The following is an 18865-nucleotide window of genomic DNA, read 5'->3' on the forward strand; positions in this document are numbered from 1 at the left end:
TCAAAAGGAAAAAAAATAGTGTTTTATTAACTACCACACTGTTATAATACACTTTAAACGTACAATAAGGTAGCCTTTAAATTTGAGGTGGTTTGAACAAATGAACAGATTTTCCAAATGTTTGTAAATAGTGAACTGTTGCAATTATTGTACTTTTTTTTTGTAAAACGGGTAGAGCACTTACAGACTTGGCTATGCAAATTAAGAGTGTACATTTTTTTATAGTTGAAAATATAAACAGTAATTAAAAAATAAAAAAAATCAGCTTAATAAAAAACATATATGTTTATCAGTTAAATGTACTGGATACATACAATTTAAGGGAAGCATAAAGGAAAGATGTGGATATTTAAATGCAGCTCAACTAACCAAAGCTTGGCAGAAAAAAGCGTTGTAAAACCCTTATTCCACTATCACTAATATTAATATGGACTATTGTCCCTATGGAAATGATTTTCTATTATTTGTATATGTGTGTGTGTGTGTCTGAGTGCTTATGTGTCTTTTTTTACTGATAATTTACATGATGGCTTTTAAGGCCCTGGCAGACAGATGTATTTGGAGACAAAGTTAGATAAAAATTGCAAAAATTGACATGGATACCCTTAATTTTTGGTCCTCCAATATTCAAGAAAAGGGTATCTTTATTTTTGTTTCATCACCCAAAATGCAGCAACTTATTTTTATTTAAGCCTTGAATAATTTTAAACATCAGTTATATTGCCCAAATTAGTTACTTAAAGAATATTATTAACAAGACATTATTTTGGCAAAATTAAACTTTAAACATGGCTTTTCAACAGGATTTAAAAGGTGACTATCCCTAGAGCTCCATGTTAAAATGTAATTTTCAAAATCTTACAAGAGTAATGCTTAAAATATTGTACATAGTTAACCTAATTAAAATAATTAGCTTCAAAATGACAACTTGATGAGCTAAGTAAAGCCTGTACAATGAAACATTTGCTTGGAAACTTGATTTGTCAGTTATGCATAATAAAAATTCCAGTCAAGAAAATTACAAAATTTCTTTTATCATAACATGATTTCTTTTCACCAATCAACTTTTATCTTACAATAGATAAATACCAACATGTTCTCATTTTTACACTAAACCACAAAGGATTGATGCATTTGATTAGACTACCATTTCCATTGTTAAATTTCTTTTTATACAAGTTGGTAAAATTTAATCTCTTCTAGATTCCAAAAGTACCTACAAAACTCATGCAATTTTACCATTTTAATATACTATGGAATATCATACAAAGTAAGGCATTTCAGTGTCATGTATAACCAAGTTACTGTCAATCCAAAAATTTTTGCACATCAATAAAAAGATATCTAAGAACTTAGGAACAATATTCTTCTCACTACTGTATAAAAATAACCACAATTAATAGGTATTTTGTGTATATTTATTCCATTGTCTCATTTCCGGAAACGGTAACAAGCTGTAAAGGTATTTCAGCATTGGTAAGAATATCTTGATTGCTGGTGCCAGATGTATTAACAGTTCCTATCCCTGAAACAGAACCTTGTTGAATATTAGCAAGGATAAGCGTTGTTCCGCCTGCAGTAATCAAAGTATCCTCTGGTGTTGCTTCGACCGATGCAAGCACTGTACTGCTAGCATGAATAGCTTTTTTATTTTGATGGGTTTTAATGTGTTTGGCAAGATGATCACTTCTCATGAAGCGCTTGGAACATTCTGGACAGACGAATTTCTTTTCACCTGGTCAACATATAAAAAAAGGGTTTTTTTCTTTCACACCAACGCAAATATAACTTTAACACGGCTGAAATTTGAAACACTTGAAAAGCTCCTCCTCTTCTTTAAATAGAAAAGCACATACGATTTATAAGCATTGCTATAGATGTTTAGAAATCAGTAGCAATGGTTAAGTGAGATTTTTAACGATTATCCGGTGCTTTAATTTCCCACCCCATACGCCAAAAGAAATAAGTAAAAAAAAAAAGAATTGGTCACCTGTATGTGTTCTCCTGTGTCGCTGTAGCTCATCACTACGGGTAAATCTTTTTCCACAAAACATCCACGTACAAATAAATGGACGCTCTCCAGAATGCCAACGAAGATGAGCTCTCAAATGTGATGTTTTTCCATAGACTTTCCCACATCCTGGTATGTGACAGATGTGTTGTTTCTTCTTTCCCAAATTGGTGCCTCTGTTAAAACATGCAATGAAACAAACGTTACTCGAAACACTGACATCATCAAAACATGTTGCATATTATACTGAACTGTAAGAAAACACATTCATGTACCTCAGCATAGATGTATAGTGATCAAGGGCATTAACTAGCTGAGGAGCAGCATGAGCTGTCACAGCGGAATCTAATGCCACATCCTTCAATCTGTCACTTCCCCATTGGCACCGAAAGAACAAGATGCACAGATTTCCCACAGATACAGGTGCTCAATTTAATGATCACTCTCACTTTTACCTCATTTATTTTAAGGCCATTTGCTACACAATGAGACACGGAATGCATACCTTCCACCACCTTCTTTACAATTGGGGCAAGTGCAAGCTACCCTTCGCAATCTTTTTCCTTCTTGATGCGGCTGGTCCCCTTCTTCATCCACCACCTGCACCCGCAAATGTGTCAGGTCATTGGTATTCAGTGTAGAATCACCACCAAGCTGCCATTCTTCTGGATCAGGCTCCTCTTCTTTAATCCTAATATCTAAAGGGAGGGGGAGGGGGAGAATATTACAGATCAACAGTCAGTCCCATTACACAGAAAGGAGAAAACTGTCTTAAGGTCTTAAGCTTTGCAATGTTATCTGTTTATCCTATCTTATCAATCAATCAATTCCAATCTCAGAATGCCAGGCAACAATTTATGTAATTTTATTCATAGCTGTAAGAACTACGGTAGCCATTCTTTACTGAAAATGCACATCTAGCCTCAGGTGTCAAATCAACTAAGTATGTTTTTAAAAATACTATTAAAAATGTTGCAAACAAAACCAACCATTTTTTCTAGCTAGAAAGCAAAAAAGTAACCTTTATTTTTCAAAAAAAAGGGATTTTCAATGAAATATGTAAAAGAATTCTGTTGAAACTAGAGAGAAGATTTTAAAAGGTGAAAATGATGTTTGAAGAATGCTTTCAAAAAAAAAAAACACCCACCAAACCCTTGCAAATTATTCTCTTGGGCTGGGAGCTTCACTGATGTGTAGTTGTCTAAACAGCTCAAGCAGATGTTTGATACCAGCTAATGATAATGATAAACTGACACATTAAAAACACATCAAAAAATGGCAAAGATTGAGAAATTCAAACAAATAATTGATAGTTGTGAACCAGTATAATAATAGTACATCTGCTGGAGAGATTCTGAAGCTACATGTAGAAGTGGGATGGCTGCACCAATGCTCAAGTCAACAACCTTCAAATCCATTCAAAAACGTATGCTTCCCGTTCTTAGATCAGCTCTAGCTGGCCGCAACTATTTAACTGCCCTTCCCTCCACATCTTGAAATGAAAGCTCAGCATAATGCTTTGCCAGTCCTGATGTGTTGAGTGTTAGCTCTTCCATTTACTCTGAATGGGAAGCCTTAAGAAGCCTATATATGGAAGCAGCATTCTTCCCAGACACAGCAAAGCCAGGCCAAGGAAAGATGACATTCTAATATGCCAAAGGAAGAAGAAAAAAACTCCTTAAATGCCAAGGGCTAGCTTTCAAAAGAAACAGAGCCAATATCAATTAAATACAAAGGTTTTTTTTTAAAAAAAAATCTCTAGGTATTCACCTACATTACATTTGTAATACAGCTTTAGCATTCAAACTACTATGATTAGCCTATATTTGTCTAATAATATCCATCTCTATATTCACTAGTGGTATAAAGAATATTTAATACACTTAATTTACCCTGACATTTAATAGCCTTCAGTTGCTGCAATACAACATATGTATCTATGAAGAACTTCTGTTGAGGAAGGTTAACGCTATAAATCTGTAAAGTGTTGCAAGCATAACTTGTAAAAACAAAGATAACCTAAATGCCGTTGATATTTGTTTAAGTAACACAAATTATAGTGCTTGCTGGAAAAAATTTCATATTCAGTACAAAGAAGAACCGAAAATATTTTTCAATAAGATATTTACCGGTAGCGCATGCACACAGAGAGAGATTTTCCTACAGAACACATTTTATAATTTGTCATTGGTATTAAAGTTTGATGTTGAGGAAAATATAAAATCAAATAATATAATATTGATCCATTTATAAGAGTGAGATCATCTGTCACAATGGATTGAAATATCAACAATATGCTGGTGATATTCAACTTTATATCTCCATCCCTGGGGACCCAAGTGAGGCTGTCATTATCCTGTCATAGGTCTTGGAGACTGTTGGAGCCTGAATGCAGAACAATAAGTTAGGATGACCTTAACAAGGCTGAGTGGCTTTGGGTACATGGAGCATCAAGAACTGGGTTTCTGACATCTTTCGTTCTGGATGGGGTTGCACTACACCTGTCAGGCCCAGTTAGCAACTATGGGGTTCTCCTGGACCCATGTCTTCTGCTTAAAGAGCAGGTGGAAGGTGTGGCTAGGAGAACTTTGGTTTGCACAACTTTGGTTTCTGCACCAGTTGCAGCCTTCCCTAAATCAGGACTGCCTGCACTCAGTCACTATAGCCCTACTGGATTACTGCAATGCACAACTAGTGCAGAGTGTGGCAGCATGAGCAGACTTCGGAGCTCCTAGAATGGCCCATGTTACAACACTGCTGCATGAGCTGCATTGGCTGCCGGTTTGTTTCCTGGTGCAGTTCAAGGGTTTGGTTATGACATTTCAAGTCCTCCTTGTCAAGGGTCCAGGTTACTTGATGAACCATCTCATCCCACTAGGACAGGCCCATCCCACTCACGCCAGCAGGACGCCTGCTGCAGATTTCAGCAGTCAAGGAACTCCAGCTGGCAGGATCCAGGAGAAGAGCCTTCTCTGCCGTAGTGCTGGCCCTCTGGAACATCCTGCCCACTGGTATGAGGCCTGCCCCCACCCTCTTGCCTTTCTATGAGAGCCTGAAGATCTGGCTTTGCCAATTGGCCTGGGGACCTCATGGAGGTGGCTATTAGACTAACAGCAGACCCCTACACATCCCGCTCCCTCTCCACCCATCTTTTTAGTTCATTTTGCTGTAATTTATTTGTATCGTTTCAGTGTTTACTATAGTACTGTTACATTTACATTTTTTATAATTTTACATTCTGCCATTGTAAGCTGTCCAGAATGGCCCCAGAGGGAGATGGATGGCAAATAAATTTAATAAATAAAATAAAATATTACTCAACTCCAAAGATGAACAAGAACCACTATATAACGGAAACATGCACAAGAGTACATACAATGCACCTCTATTGTAGTTCTCAATCAAACTGCACTTCAAGCTTCTAAATTTGGTTAAAAGGGTTCCCAAACTATCAAGCAAACACAGGGGCAGCTTTGCTCAGCTACAACTCCCAGGTGCCTCTATTGTAACTTCTGTCTCATTGTAAAAAAGAAAAGAAAAGAAAAAGCCAGTAGGAAATGGACATATGCCTCTTTCCATCCCCTCCATCTCTGAGTTGCAAAGGAAGATGTATTGAGGCCACCTACTCAGTTCTGAAGAAGCTTCTCTTTATAAGTCATCAATGCCTACCTATACTTTTCTGATGAACATCTTTTAGATTAAAAAACTTTAATCAAGAAAAAAAAGCATTAAAATTTCAACTAGCAAGAGACATACATGGATCTCCCACAAATTTGAGCCCTTTCCTAGATTATTTTACTACTAAATGCTAACTCATTAAAATCGAATGCATTTGTACAAAATTACTGAATATATAAATACATTTTCATTAAAACAAAAAATATATTCATCATCGGAAGAGAAAAATGGATCTAAAATGTAACAATTACACAAAGTCATGTTTGCCAAAGGACTATTTCAGGTGAAAATTCATTTGGTCTCCTCAGCTGTCAGACATGATTGATAAAATTTTGGAGGATGAAGGCAAACTGTTCAAACAGTGAGAATCCCATTAAAATTCAGCCTGCATGAAAAAGTTATATTATAAATGACAGTCATATGTCAATATAAGGAACATTTATTAATTAATAATTACTGGCTACCATTCCAAATACTGTATGAATACTTTGCTTCCTTGTCTTTTAGTTTCTCTTAGAATATAATTTTAAAAGCTCAACTATCTTTTTAATGACAGTATGCAAATATGTCAGCAGCTATCAATACTGATAAAAAATATCCCCTGAACCAGGAAAGGCATTATTCATCCTCTCTCCCCCTGTAAGTCCTAAATCTGTTGCAGATATCCCACCAATATTCTAGAAGAGGTTTGGACACAGAAGGGCTACAAGGGAGAGGGGGAACATGTCTGTTTTTTTAAGTAATGATCCTAACTGGATATCACTCAGATTTTTTTTAGGTAGGTGTACAATGTTTTTCTTCTGTTCAATCATGTCCAAATCTCAGAAACTGCCTGGACAAGTCCCTGCTGTTTTCTTGGCAAGGTTTTTCAGAAACAGTTTGCCACTGCCTTCTTCCTAGGGCTGAGAGAAACTGACTAGCCCAAGGTCACCCAACTGGCTTTGTGCAGTTATTTAAAAAGTGTGTTTTTGAAAGCTTTTTAGTCAATTAGGTTAATCAATAATCCTGTTTCTAACCACACATTCTTCAGTTTCAGGCTTCCAAATAATGGCCCATAGGACTAAGAGATGGAGAATCTGCACATCCTTATCTCCTGCCCCCTGGACTCCAATCTTTTAAACAGGGAACAAGGAAGGACTAAATAGAATGACAATTATAATGGTTTATTTGTATCAGTACCAATCAGAAGTCAAGCAACTAAAAATATATTAAGGAAACATGGTCAAAGATAGTGACTTCTTTCTTCATGCAATCTTCTCAAAAAAGAAAAAATATCCTTATATGTATTCCTATGGGGGGAAAAAAGTTTAATCTTATTTTAAGATGGATTTCACCGCCCTCATTTCCCCATTCCCCAAAGCACTTTCATATTTGTGTTTATTGCTTCCTTATGAAGTAAACCCAAACTTGCAGACTCGAAAGAAATAGACAAAATTTCAGTAAAGGGAAATCTGGAAAAGGATGGGAGAGGTCAAATATATATATATATACACCTTGTACCTTTCTAATAGTTTTCATGTCTGCTTCTTCTGGCCTACAGTTGGTTATAGCCCATATTATTGTTGACATTGGAACTTATATTGCAATTTCTTTTTACAGGTGCACTATCCTACAAGATTATCAAGTTAAGACATAGCATCCTCTTCCAAAGTGCTACAATTCAACAACAGCTGAACAGGAGATTGGTAGCAGCAAACTAGGTGATTGGTGGGTTGCTGGGAAAGTCCTAATGTTACCTCTTAAGAGGAATAAATTATTACCACCAATGAAATAGATCCATCCATCCATCCATCCATCCATCTCCTCTTTCCCAGGGTCAAGTGTGCACACATAGTCCATAATTAAAATATGTGGCATGTAACTCTCCAGATAAAAAAGATTATTCTGTCTTAAATGAGAATGCAGCATAATCAGATGAAAAAGGGCGATGGCACTTACCTGATACGTCTCTTCTCATAGTGGGGGAGGAGTTTCCAGGATGGGTTGACCTTGTCCTCTCATTGATTAGGCTGAGTCAGATAAGCTCTTTGGGCCACGCCCTGGTCACCAGGTACCACCCAGTTATCGGCGAAGAACTTTATCCGACTCGCTATGTCACCTATTCCAGACTTTATCTTAGTTTCAACCTTTATTTCTTTCTTCAGCAGAACAGCTCAACCATCAAACATAACGCTCATGTTACATAACCATATCAGGGAGGGGCTGGATATCCCCTGAGGCGTATCAGATAAGTACCAATGCCCTTTCTCCATAGTGAGGGGAGGAGTATCCAGGATGGGACATACCAAAGCTTACACGTCCCTAGGGAGGGTTACCCATGTTAAGAGCTCGCACAAACCTTATGCCTGGTGAGGCCTCACCTCCGCCCTGTGCAGAGTCTGCAACACCCTACGCCCGAATGAAGCCTCTGCAGAGGCAAAGGAGTCCAGCTTGTAGTTCCTCATGAATGGTGAGGGGGAAGACCACATAGCTGCCCTATAGATCTCAGTCAATGAGGCCTGGGTGGCCGAGGCTGTTGAGGTGGCCGTGCTTCATGTGGAATGTGCTGTAATAGAGCTTGGTGTTTGCAGATCCCGTGCTTGGTAGGCGGTAACAATACAGGTTCGTAAGCACCTGCCAATGGTGGTGGATATCACCTTGTTCCCCAGGGATCCTGGCTAGAAGGAGACAAACAGGGCTTCAGACTTCATGTTCGGCCGGGTTCTTCTGAGGTAAATCCTCAGAGCACTCCTTACATCTAGGGTGTGCCACTTCCTCTCTAACGGGTGAGAGGGGTCCGGGCAGAAATTGAGCAACATAAATTCCTGTGAGCAATGGAAGCAGGAGCACACCTTAGGGATGAAGGAGGGGTCCAATCTTAGTACCACCCTGTCCTGGTGGAACATGCAAGATCCTCCCTGGCCGACAGAGCCTGTAGTTCGGATATCCGCCTGGCTGAGGTGATGGCCACCAGAAAGGCCACTTTAAGAGTCAAAAACTTAAGAGACACAGTTCACACGGGTTCAAAAGGAAGGCCTGTCAAAGCGTCCAACACCTTATACAAGTCCCAGGAGGGGTACCTGTGTACCGGAGGTGGCTTAAGATTGGATGCCCCCTTGAGAAATCACCTGACCATGGGGTGGTGAGTCAAGGTCTTGAGACCTACCGCACAGAATTACAGATGAGATGGCTGAGATCTGTCCCCTAATCGTGTTGGGAACTAACCCTCTGTCCAGGCCCACCTGAAGGAAGTCTAGAACCTGCAGGATCGTGGCTTGAACCGGATTGTGGCCCCTGGAGCTGCAGCTTATTGAAAAGGCACGCCATGTAGTGCCATAAATGAGCTCCGTGGAAGGTCTGTGAGCCTCCTGAATAGTCTGTATCACCCTGGGGAAGAAGTGGCCTTCCATCAGGAAGCTCTGCTCAAGCACCAAGTGGTCAACTGAAGCCACTGAGGGTCCGGGTGCTCCAGCGATCCCTGACTGAGGGAGATCCTCTCCTGGGGGATCCTCCAGGTCGTGTCCACCGAGAGATTGGAGATCGGCAAACCAAGGACTCCTGGGCCAGTGTGGGGCAATCACCACCACCTCCCCCCCTCCCGCAGGATTTTCTGTATGACCTTGGGAATCAGGGATAATGGTGGATAGGAATAGAGGAGCCCCCGGGGCCATGGGCATCGGAGAGTGTCCACCCCCTCCGCCCCCCCCCCATGTCTGATACCTTTGGGCGTCCGAAGTGCCTTGCCACTTCCTCGAATACTGCCGGCTGCAGCCTCCACTCTGAATTGTCCACCTCAGTCCGGCAGAGCCAGTCGGCTCTGATGTTGTCCACCCCGTTATATGTTCCGCAGTCAATGACAGAAGATTCCTTTCGGCCCACTGCCCCAGTCGTTTGGCCTCCTTCATGAGGGCCTTCAATCTGGTCCCCCCACTATCTGTTTATATGAGCCTTGGTGGTGATGTTGTCTGTGAGGACTAAGATGTGGCTGCCCATGACAAGGTGACGAAATTGAAGGAGGGCCCGGCGGATTGCCCTGAGCTCCAACCAGTTTATGTTGTGAGTCAGTTCCGCCTGGTTCCATTGTCCTTGCACCATCTGATCCCTCAGATGGGCGCCCCATCCAAACAAGCTCGCGTCTGTTGTTACCATCACCCTGTCTAGCGTTCTGAAGATCTTGCCCTTGGAGATTGCCGGGGACGTCCACCAAGTCAGTGAGCAGGATACTTCTGTGGGTAGAAGAACCTTGGCCTGGGAGCAGCTCATGCGCCTTCGCTGGAAAGGCAAAAGGAAACATTGGAGGTCTCTGGTGTGGAACCGAGCCCGAGGGACAATGTCAATGGCAGACACCATGATGCCAAGCAGCTTGGACAGTGTGGCTAAGGATACCCTACGCCCCCTGGCTACCTGAGCGGCTAGCTGCCTAAGAGAGAGTTGTCTTTCTGATGACAGAGAAACCGTGTCTGCCTCTGTATCTATCAGGGCTCCTAGCTGGACCAGACTAGTGGAGGGTTGAAGGTGGCTTTTGGCCAGGTTTACCGAAAACCTGTAGTCTCTGAGGACTGCCATAGTAGTGTCTAGATCCCGTAGCGCACCCTTGAAGGACTGCAACAGCAGGTCATCTAAATAACATTGTGGTCAAACAAGAACCTGCCTCAGGTGAGCTGCCAATGCCTCCATTACCTTCGTGAAAACTCGAGGGGCGGACCACAACCTGAAAGGCAGGGCTCGATACTGGAAGTGGTGCCCTAGGTAGCAGAACCTGAGATGTTTATAGTGTTCCGGGGCTATGGGTGTATGCAGGTAGGCCTCTGTGAGGTCTATGAAGGTGAGAAAATCTCCCTGCCTAATCCCTTCCAGGATGGAATGCAGTGAATTCATCTTAAACCTCCGATAGCAGATGAAACAATTCACACGTTTCAAGTCAAGAATCGCTCTCCAGACGCCCGAGGCCTTAGGAATTACAAAGAGAATAGAGTAATATTCCTGGCCTTGCTACTCTAGAGGCACTGGCTGGATGGCTCTGATGTCCAACAGGTGTTGGATGGCCTCCTGCATCAGCAACCTCTGGGTCGGGTTGCTTGAGACAGGGCAGCTCCAAAATGAACTCAGGGGGGTTGGAGAGGAACTCGAGTGAGAGACCATACCGAATGGTGTTCTGGACCCACTTTTTGGAGGTGGTTAAGTCCCAGCAGTCGGCGAAGTACGCCAAGCACCCCCCAATGGGAGGTGAGCTAGGTCTAGGTCTAGTTCTTGTGGAAGGAGAGCCTACCTTCTCCTCCTCCGCCTCCTCAAAAGGGCCGCTTCTGCTGCCTGCCCCTCTGCTGTCTATCTGGGTATCTCTGCCTGGATGAAAAACCTCCCTGGTACTGCCTGGGGCCCGAGTACCCAAATTCCGACCCCCTAAAGGAATCCTGACCCTGGAAGGAGAACCCAAAATCCTGCCCCCGGGAGTTGGGGCGTCTAGGGTATGGCGCCGCCCTGAAGTTGGACTTCTTGTGAACGGTGGGGAGCACCTTTCACTTGTCCTTGTTCTCTACCAGGAATGGGCTGCTCCAAAGAAGGATTCTCCCGTGAAGGGGGCCGATGCCAGGCGCCATTTGTGGCGTACTTCCGCTTGCCACTGCTTCAGCCAAAGCAGCCTGCGAGATGCCACAGATGAGGCGATTGCCCTGGAGACAAACCTGGCTGCAGCTAGGATAGCATCTGAGGAGAATTGGGTGGTAGCCACCAGCTTGTTGATGTCTTGGTGGGCCCTGCCATCGGAAATGGGAATTCGCTGCTGCAGGTCTTGCAGCCACAGCAGAGAAGACCGGTTGAAGGAGGAGGCGGTGGTGGCTGCTCTCACTGCCCAGGCTGCTGCTTGATGCGTCTTCTGTAAGGTGAGGTCAGCTTTTTTGTCTTCCGCCTTCAGGGCATCCTCTGGTTCCCCTGGCATGTTAGTAGGCATATGCAGGGCCGTGACAGGCACGTCGATGGTGGGTTGTGAAAGCACCTGGGCCATGTCCCTGTCTTCGTTGAAGAAGGTCTTGTTCGTGGAAGTGGGCATGAGGCCTGCCGTGGGAGAGGCCCATTGCCGCTTGATCAAGTCTAGGAAAGACTTGGGTGTGGGCACTGTGTTTGCCTCGATGGCCTGCTCCTTGAAAATGTTTTCTGCTGAAAACCCCTGGGGTTGAACCGGGGCTTCTGTTGGCCTGTTGCCAAGCTTGGCTGATGTCTTGGCCTTGAACAGAAGGGATTTGTACAAAGAGGACTGGAACAATCCGGAGAAGGTAGGTTTGGGAGGAGGCATGCCTTCATCCTTAGAGAATCTATCTTCTCTGATTTCGCCCTCTTCGGAATCCGAATCGCTGTCCCCCTGGGAGGAGGCAGGTGATTCTGGAAAATCTTCCTCCTGAGTCTCTAGCTCTTCTGAGACCCTGCACGGGGGCTGCCTGGGGCTGCATCTGTGGCTGCTGAAAGGTTGCTGCCATGCACTGCTGGAAGGCCTGCATCATCATATCCTGGAAGTTGGGCATCCGTGATGTGGGTGGTTTTCCCGCCCCTGTGCCAGCAGGTGTGGACGGGAAAGGCTGTGGCGAGGGTCCCGCTGCTGTGGGGCGTGGGGGTGATTGCCATCCTTGTGCAGCCCACCAGATGCCCGAAGCATCAAAGGGAATCCTCACCTGTGTATGGGGGTTCCCCATCTGCAGTCCTGCCAGGACAGAATCCCTGGAAATCCTTCCCCAGGTTCCTGGCCAGGGGTAGCCCTCTTGCTGCTGGCCTTGTGGCAAATGCACTCCAAGGCTTGGTGCCTCCGCCTTTCGTATTTGGAGCCAGGCTTTGGGGGCTTGGAGTTGCAGCCTGCCTCTTTGGCCCCCTTGGAGGAGACGTGCTTTCTCTTTGCCTTTGCCTTGCCTCCTCCTCTTCCTTTAGCAGCCTCTGTAGCAGTCTCTGACCTGGTTAGCTGCTCCTCTGCTCCTCCGGTGGGGCTGCTGGCTGCTAGGCTGGAGGCTTGAGAGCATTCTCTGTGCTGCTGGGTGCCGCCATCTTGGATCATGTGGTTCCAAAATGGCCACCGACTCCAAATTCAAAAAGTTCCTCTCCCTGGGAACACAAGGAAGCAGCTTGTACCTTTGGGGCTGCCGCACGGCTTCTGCTACTGCTGGAGAGCTCTCTCTCTCGCTTCCTCCGCTCTCTTCCAAGCTTTGCGAGCTCCTGTGGGCCGTTATCTCTCTCCGGCACTCACAGGCAGGCGCGGGCGCTCCGCTGCGTTTACAAACGCCACGGTTTGCTGCTCGACCCCCGGGGGGAGCAGCGGAACGCTCGAGCGCCGGCTGAGCCTCTCCGACATGACTGCCTTCCCGGGGCTTCCAGGAGAGCGTCCCCTCGCCCGGTCTCGATTAGTGCCCTAGGTCTCTCTTTATGACCTGGGCTGCACGTTGCCCTGAAGGGCTTGCTGCGCATGCTCTCTCTCTCTTCCCGGCCAGGGAATCAGCCAAGAGCCAGTTACTCACTCAGGCAGGGAGGCAGCGAATGTAATCAAGTTCAATCCTTTCTTTAAAATTTTCCAGGAGCTTGGGATGATCACAGCCGCCCGTTGAGGGGTTGAGTCAATAACTGGGTGGTATCTGGTGACCAGGGCGTGACCCAAAGAGCTTATCTGACTCAGCCCAATCAATGAGAGGACAAGGTCAACCCATCCTGGATACTCCTCCCCTCACTATGGAGAAGACTATGTAGTCCTCTATCCTGTTTGTGACAGAAGCCAATAATGTAGCTCAAAAAGAGGACATGAGCGCAATGGTCCACTTCCACTTTTATTCTGCGTAACGTATTTCCAGAATTCCAGAATCCTGGGGATATACAATATATAACTACCATAACTGATGCCTTCATTGACAAAAATTAATTAAATTAAAAAGCTATCTGCTGGCAAAGAAAATAGCACAATTCAAGTATCTATTACATGTAACAATTATTATTGCCTGCCCAAATTTTCTACCACTGAGCTTCATCTCATGACATAGTTTGTATTATAGGGAGACTGGGGGGAGGGGGGAAATCTATCTACTTTCTTCGCACCTCACAGTGCATTTTTTAAAAATCATATTCCCCTTACCTTTTTTTTCCATACAATAATTACCAAGCCCATGCACCAGAGGACTGTTTTTGAAACCCCTCGTTGTTTTCAAAATACATTTGCCAAGTGGTTTCATGAAATGAGGTTAAGCGAAAAACACATCTGGACTTTCTGTTTCAGAAGCAATTTTAGTGTTTCCGTTCTAAAATCAATTTATGCCATTAACAACTTGCTTTTGTTTTAAACATTTAAAAAATGAGATCAGCTAATGGAGTATATACATCCAAATCTAGTATCAAAAATCCTTAATAATCCAAAATTTGAAAAATATAATTTTAAAAACATCAGCTTGACAAATCACAAATTAATTTAACCAAGAAAAAGCACCAGAATTTTAGACCGTATGGAGTGAAATATATTTTGGAAGCTGAAATAATTTATTTCTTCCTAAATGGCAACATCAAGTTTTACATGCTTCAATCATTATGACTAATTTTACCATAATTCAAAGCATTAGTTTTACAATACCTGCAGGACTGTCGGCATTTTCTCCGGGATGCAGTTGAATACCTCCAGAGTCTATGGAATTTATTGTAACTGTTTGTAGGTTTGGCAACTGAGCAGTACTTAGACTAACAGGTGTCGAAGTCAAGGCCCCACCTGCTGCAACTTGACCAAGAGTGAGGGTCTGCACAGGTGTCAACGTTATTTGTTGGCCAGGAGCATTTTGAAGCTGCAAGTTCTGCAAGTTCTGTACTCCTTGGACTTGAAATGTTTGCCAAGTTATTTGCCCAGATGGGGTCACCGTCTGTGCCTGGATTAAAAAAGTTCCAGGATTCAACTGAAGCTGAAGATTCTGCAAAGCCTGTTGTGATATACTTTGGCCGGCTTGCACACCATGGATTGTCTGTTGCGCAATACCTTGTACAATCTGAGCCTGACTCGTCGTTTGTTGAGATTCTTGAAGCTGTATATGTTGTACAATAGGCTGTGCTGTTGAGACCTGAATATTCTGGGCCTGTGTCTCCTCCGAGACAGATGTTTGGATGTAATTTCCCTGAAGATCTGAACTATGGACCTGCCCGCTAGTGGAGGGCAAACTGTTTGAATTTTGTTCTAATATGCTAGTATTGTCTATGGTTACAGGCAGTTGCTGTGAGGATGACGATGTTGGCACAAATAAGTCTGTATCGGTGGTTGTTTCCGTCATTTCAGGAGAAACCTGTTCTGCAGTCCTATCAGAAGTGTCCGAACTATCCATTGCCTGTGCAGTGCTTATCAAGTGTCCATCGGCATTAATGCCTGCAGTCATGGTTTGAGAACCACTTAGTCCCAGAGAATCTAGGTCAACGCTATTGATGGGAACAAATGCGATGTTTCCTGGCAGTCCAAGAGGAACATTAGCAACTACCTGTGCTTGCCCAGGAAAAGAGGAACCACCAATTGTAACCCCTTGGACTTGGCCAGTCTGTGATAAAATATTCTGAATGTTACTAGAGGATGTTCCAGAGGCAATAATGGTTTGATTGGAGCCAGGAATGATCTGAATTTGACCAGTTTCTTGATTCACACTACCATTATCGGAAGAGGCTGCAAAACCAAGCTGAACCTGCTGACCATCAGCTGTCTGTATCTGGGGTATTACTTGATACTGGACATTGGACACAGTACCATTTGATGAATCCGAACCAGGTGCAACAGAAAATATCTGCTGATTCTGCAGACTTTGAAGAGGAAGAACGTATTGTCCACTTGAAGTTACTGCGGCAGCCCCTGGGATCTGTACTATGTTGCCAGCTTCATCTTTAATAGTTGTAGGTGTAGCAGACAACACCTCCCATCTATTTGGCGTTCCTGCTAACTGTACAGAGGCCAAATCTCCTGTCTAAACAAAAGCAAAAACAAAAACCAAATTAAAATGCCTATGCAAACAACAGATGAGCAATGCATTACTTGCATGTACATAGTATGCCAAATAGTTAAATCTTAATGCCATATAAAGTTAAATAAAATTAAAAATTCAGCTGTTCTCCACACACAGGAATCTTTTGTCCATTGTTGCTTTAATTACTTTATAATTATTAATTCCTTACATTAATCTAGATTCTGAACTGTTAATTGTCGAATAGCACCTACAACGAGCATTAGCAACTTATGCATTTTATCCCCACCCCACCCCCACCCCCGGCTGTTTGGTTAACTCAGTATAAGGAGTTTGTTTAAACATTTGTTTAAAATAAACTATTTCCGAAATTATGCATTTATATACATATATTAGAATAAGTGAAGAACAAGAAATAGATTTTGATTTGTTATGCCAGGATGCAAACAAGTTAATCCTATCAATTCAGCTTCTTCATTTTTACACATGTGTCAGTAAACATAATTAGAAAGATGTCTATTATATACTAATTCCTACTTTAGCTAAACTATAAAACTATAATTAACAGCTCTAGAACATTAAAACATAAGTTTCAGGGTAGTTTGATAATTGTAGGGTTCTGAAGTTGTTAATCATAATTTCTCAATTAAAATAAAAGGGAAACTATCATTAGCAAGATACATCCTAACAATTTGCCCCAAAGTGGAGGCCAAAATGTATTTATCTCTTGGTTTAATAAGTTGTGACTGCCTACACTAAGAAATAGGAGAGGCCTTTTCTCTGAAACTACCTTTGATTTGAACAGTTTGACCTGATCAAGTAATTCTGCACAATATGCATGTATCAGGATACTGCCTTTCCCAAAGTATCTTAGCCAATCTCCCTCTTTAGAAAACCCTTTCAATTCCAACTTTATGGATACATACAGGTAGTCCTTGACTTGCAATAGTTCATTTAATGACCATTCAAAGTTACAACGGCACTGAAAAAAGTGACTTATGACCATTTTTCACAGTACAATCCCCTAATCACGTGGTCAAAATTCAGACACTTGGCAACTGGTTCATACTTATGACCATCGCTGTGTCCCAAGGTCATGTAAATCACCTTTTGCAACCTTTTGACAGGAAGCCAGATTTACTTAACAACCAAGTTATTAGCTTATCAACTGTGGCAAGGTCGTAAATGGGGGTAAAACTCACTAATTGTCTCACTTAAGAACAGGAATTTTGGCCTCAATTGTGGTCGTAAGTTGAAGACTACCTGTATTGGACATACATATAGCTCCTTAGCAAAAATTATGTTAAGCGATGAAATGCTGACCTTTACATTAATTTCACAATTTTAAAGTGTTAATATTTCCAAATCAGAGGAATAACAAAAAAAGGTATACATGGTCATCAAAACTGATAAGTGATTTGTTTTGGAGATTAAGAAATTATATGATTCAGGAACCTTCAGGACAGCTATACTAATACTTATAATAGATATACAATAACATCTTTGGTCCTTTCTTAATACTAGCTGTTGCATTTATAAGAATGTAAGGTGGGTGTAAAAGATGCAGCCGCTATAACTTAGCTATTAAAATGTTTTGGAGAAATTTTGAAAATAGGAAAGGGTTGAGTTTTCAAAGACCATCTTCCTTTCAGTTTACACTATTAATCATTCCCCACTTAAGTAACTCTCCAAAAAGATTATCTGTGCCCAACCTTAGAAATAACACATGATTTTCTAGTCTTGGACTTACATGTGTATGTTTCTTCTGAACTACAATGTGCTTATCCTTTTCCTTTACATGAATTTTCCTGCATGGTTATTTTTAAAATATTTGATGTACAAAGCCAAAGAAGCATAAGGAACAGAGTTTCTCTCCGTCTCTCTCTCTCCCCGTCTCTCTCTCCCTCTTCCCCCCCCCCTCTCTCTGGCGTTTCCTGAAAGTTCAGAATGTGAAAAAGGTATTTAAAAAATACATACTAAAAAAATGTAGTAAAAAAATATATTTCAACCGTACATTTCTCATTATGTTCATCAATAAAAACAATAGAAAGAACTCTTACATGTGTGAGATACAAATTCTTATTGGTTCCAAAATATTGCTGGCAAGAATAGATCTTATTTTTTTTTCTTTTATGCAATCCATTCCATCAGCTTTCAAAGTGTTTGAAGTCACCATCTAATGTGCCAGGAGCTGGCAATATGGCACTTGTGCATAGCATCACATAGATGGTCCCCCGAGAAATTCCAAAATTAAATAAAAAAATAATCTTCTATAATTGTTGATATGAAAAAGAGATGTAAGAAGGTGTATGCATATGACATGAATGACATATTTCCTTTTATTTGTCATTAACTTCATTTTCAGGAGGCCCGTATAATTCAATTCAGTGTACCTTCCCTAATTCAGAAATCATCCCAATCACATTTATATGGATTCTGCATTACCACCACAAATGTTCTGAGCAACATAGCTAGAAAGAAAAATGAAGTCATATTGCTTTCCTTTCATTATAGTGATCTTGATTCAGTACACCCAGTATATACTCTCATTCACTATTTGCAGCAAGAAAACAAGAAAGCTGCCACATATAAGGCTCTGTTACAGCAGGTTTCCAATCAGTGGGCTACCAGGAGTATATTCACACATTAAGTACCTCACTGGAGGCCAGCAACCAGAGTAACTTGTGAATGTTTAAAACCAATGTTAATTTTAAATAGCCATCCAAGCCATCCTGTCCAACTTCATAATGTACAAAAAGAAGAGAACAGATGGAAAAAATGGCACAGATGAGAAAAAAAAATCAATATAGGAAGTAAACAATAAATTAAATGAAATAGATTAATTACTTATGACAGAAAGCTAGACTATAACAGACAGACAGAGAGACAGACAGACAGACAGAAACACACACATATATATATAAATCAACAAAAATAAAGGCAGCAAAAGCAGTTATAGGAAAGTGTAGAGAAACAGTTTGACTAAACACAAGCAATTAATGCAAGAAGTCTATTATTATTTTTTCTAACTCTAGGTAATTATTACAGAAAGAAACAACGTGAGCTGCTGTAACTATATGTGCATTGTATTGTATTGTATTGTACTGTAATACCACCCTTTTTATTAAATTCCAAAACAGCTCAAACGTACACGTCAACCAGACTCAACTTTTAAAAATGAAGATAAAACAAAATAACATCATTAAAACATATCAGCAAAACTGTCTGGAAACAACCAATTTAAATCTCTAATTCA

At 41.9% G+C, this 18865-nt stretch overlaps 1 protein-coding gene across 2 annotated transcripts in view; it reads right to left on the reverse strand.

Moving 5' to 3' along the window:
• Positions 1-18865, reverse strand: part of SP3 (Sp3 transcription factor) — a 23292-nt gene continuing 4427 nt past the window's right edge. For both annotated transcript variants that reach the window (XM_081937027.1, XM_081937026.1), the window contains 4 exons: positions 14256-15612; positions 2517-2709; positions 1991-2187; positions 1-1735 (listed from right to left, as the gene is read on the reverse strand). In XM_081937027.1, coding sequence (XP_081793153.1) covers positions 1419-1735; positions 1991-2187; positions 2517-2709; positions 14256-15612 — 2064 coding nt within the window. In that variant the 3' untranslated portion in view covers positions 1-1418. The remainder of the gene's footprint in view (positions 1736-1990; positions 2188-2516; positions 2710-14255; positions 15613-18865) is intronic.

This window comes from Natrix helvetica (assembly GCF_964273705.1).
Source record: "Natrix helvetica genome assembly, chromosome: 1".
Classification (NCBI taxonomy): Eukaryota; Metazoa; Chordata; class Lepidosauria; order Squamata; family Natricidae; genus Natrix; species Natrix helvetica.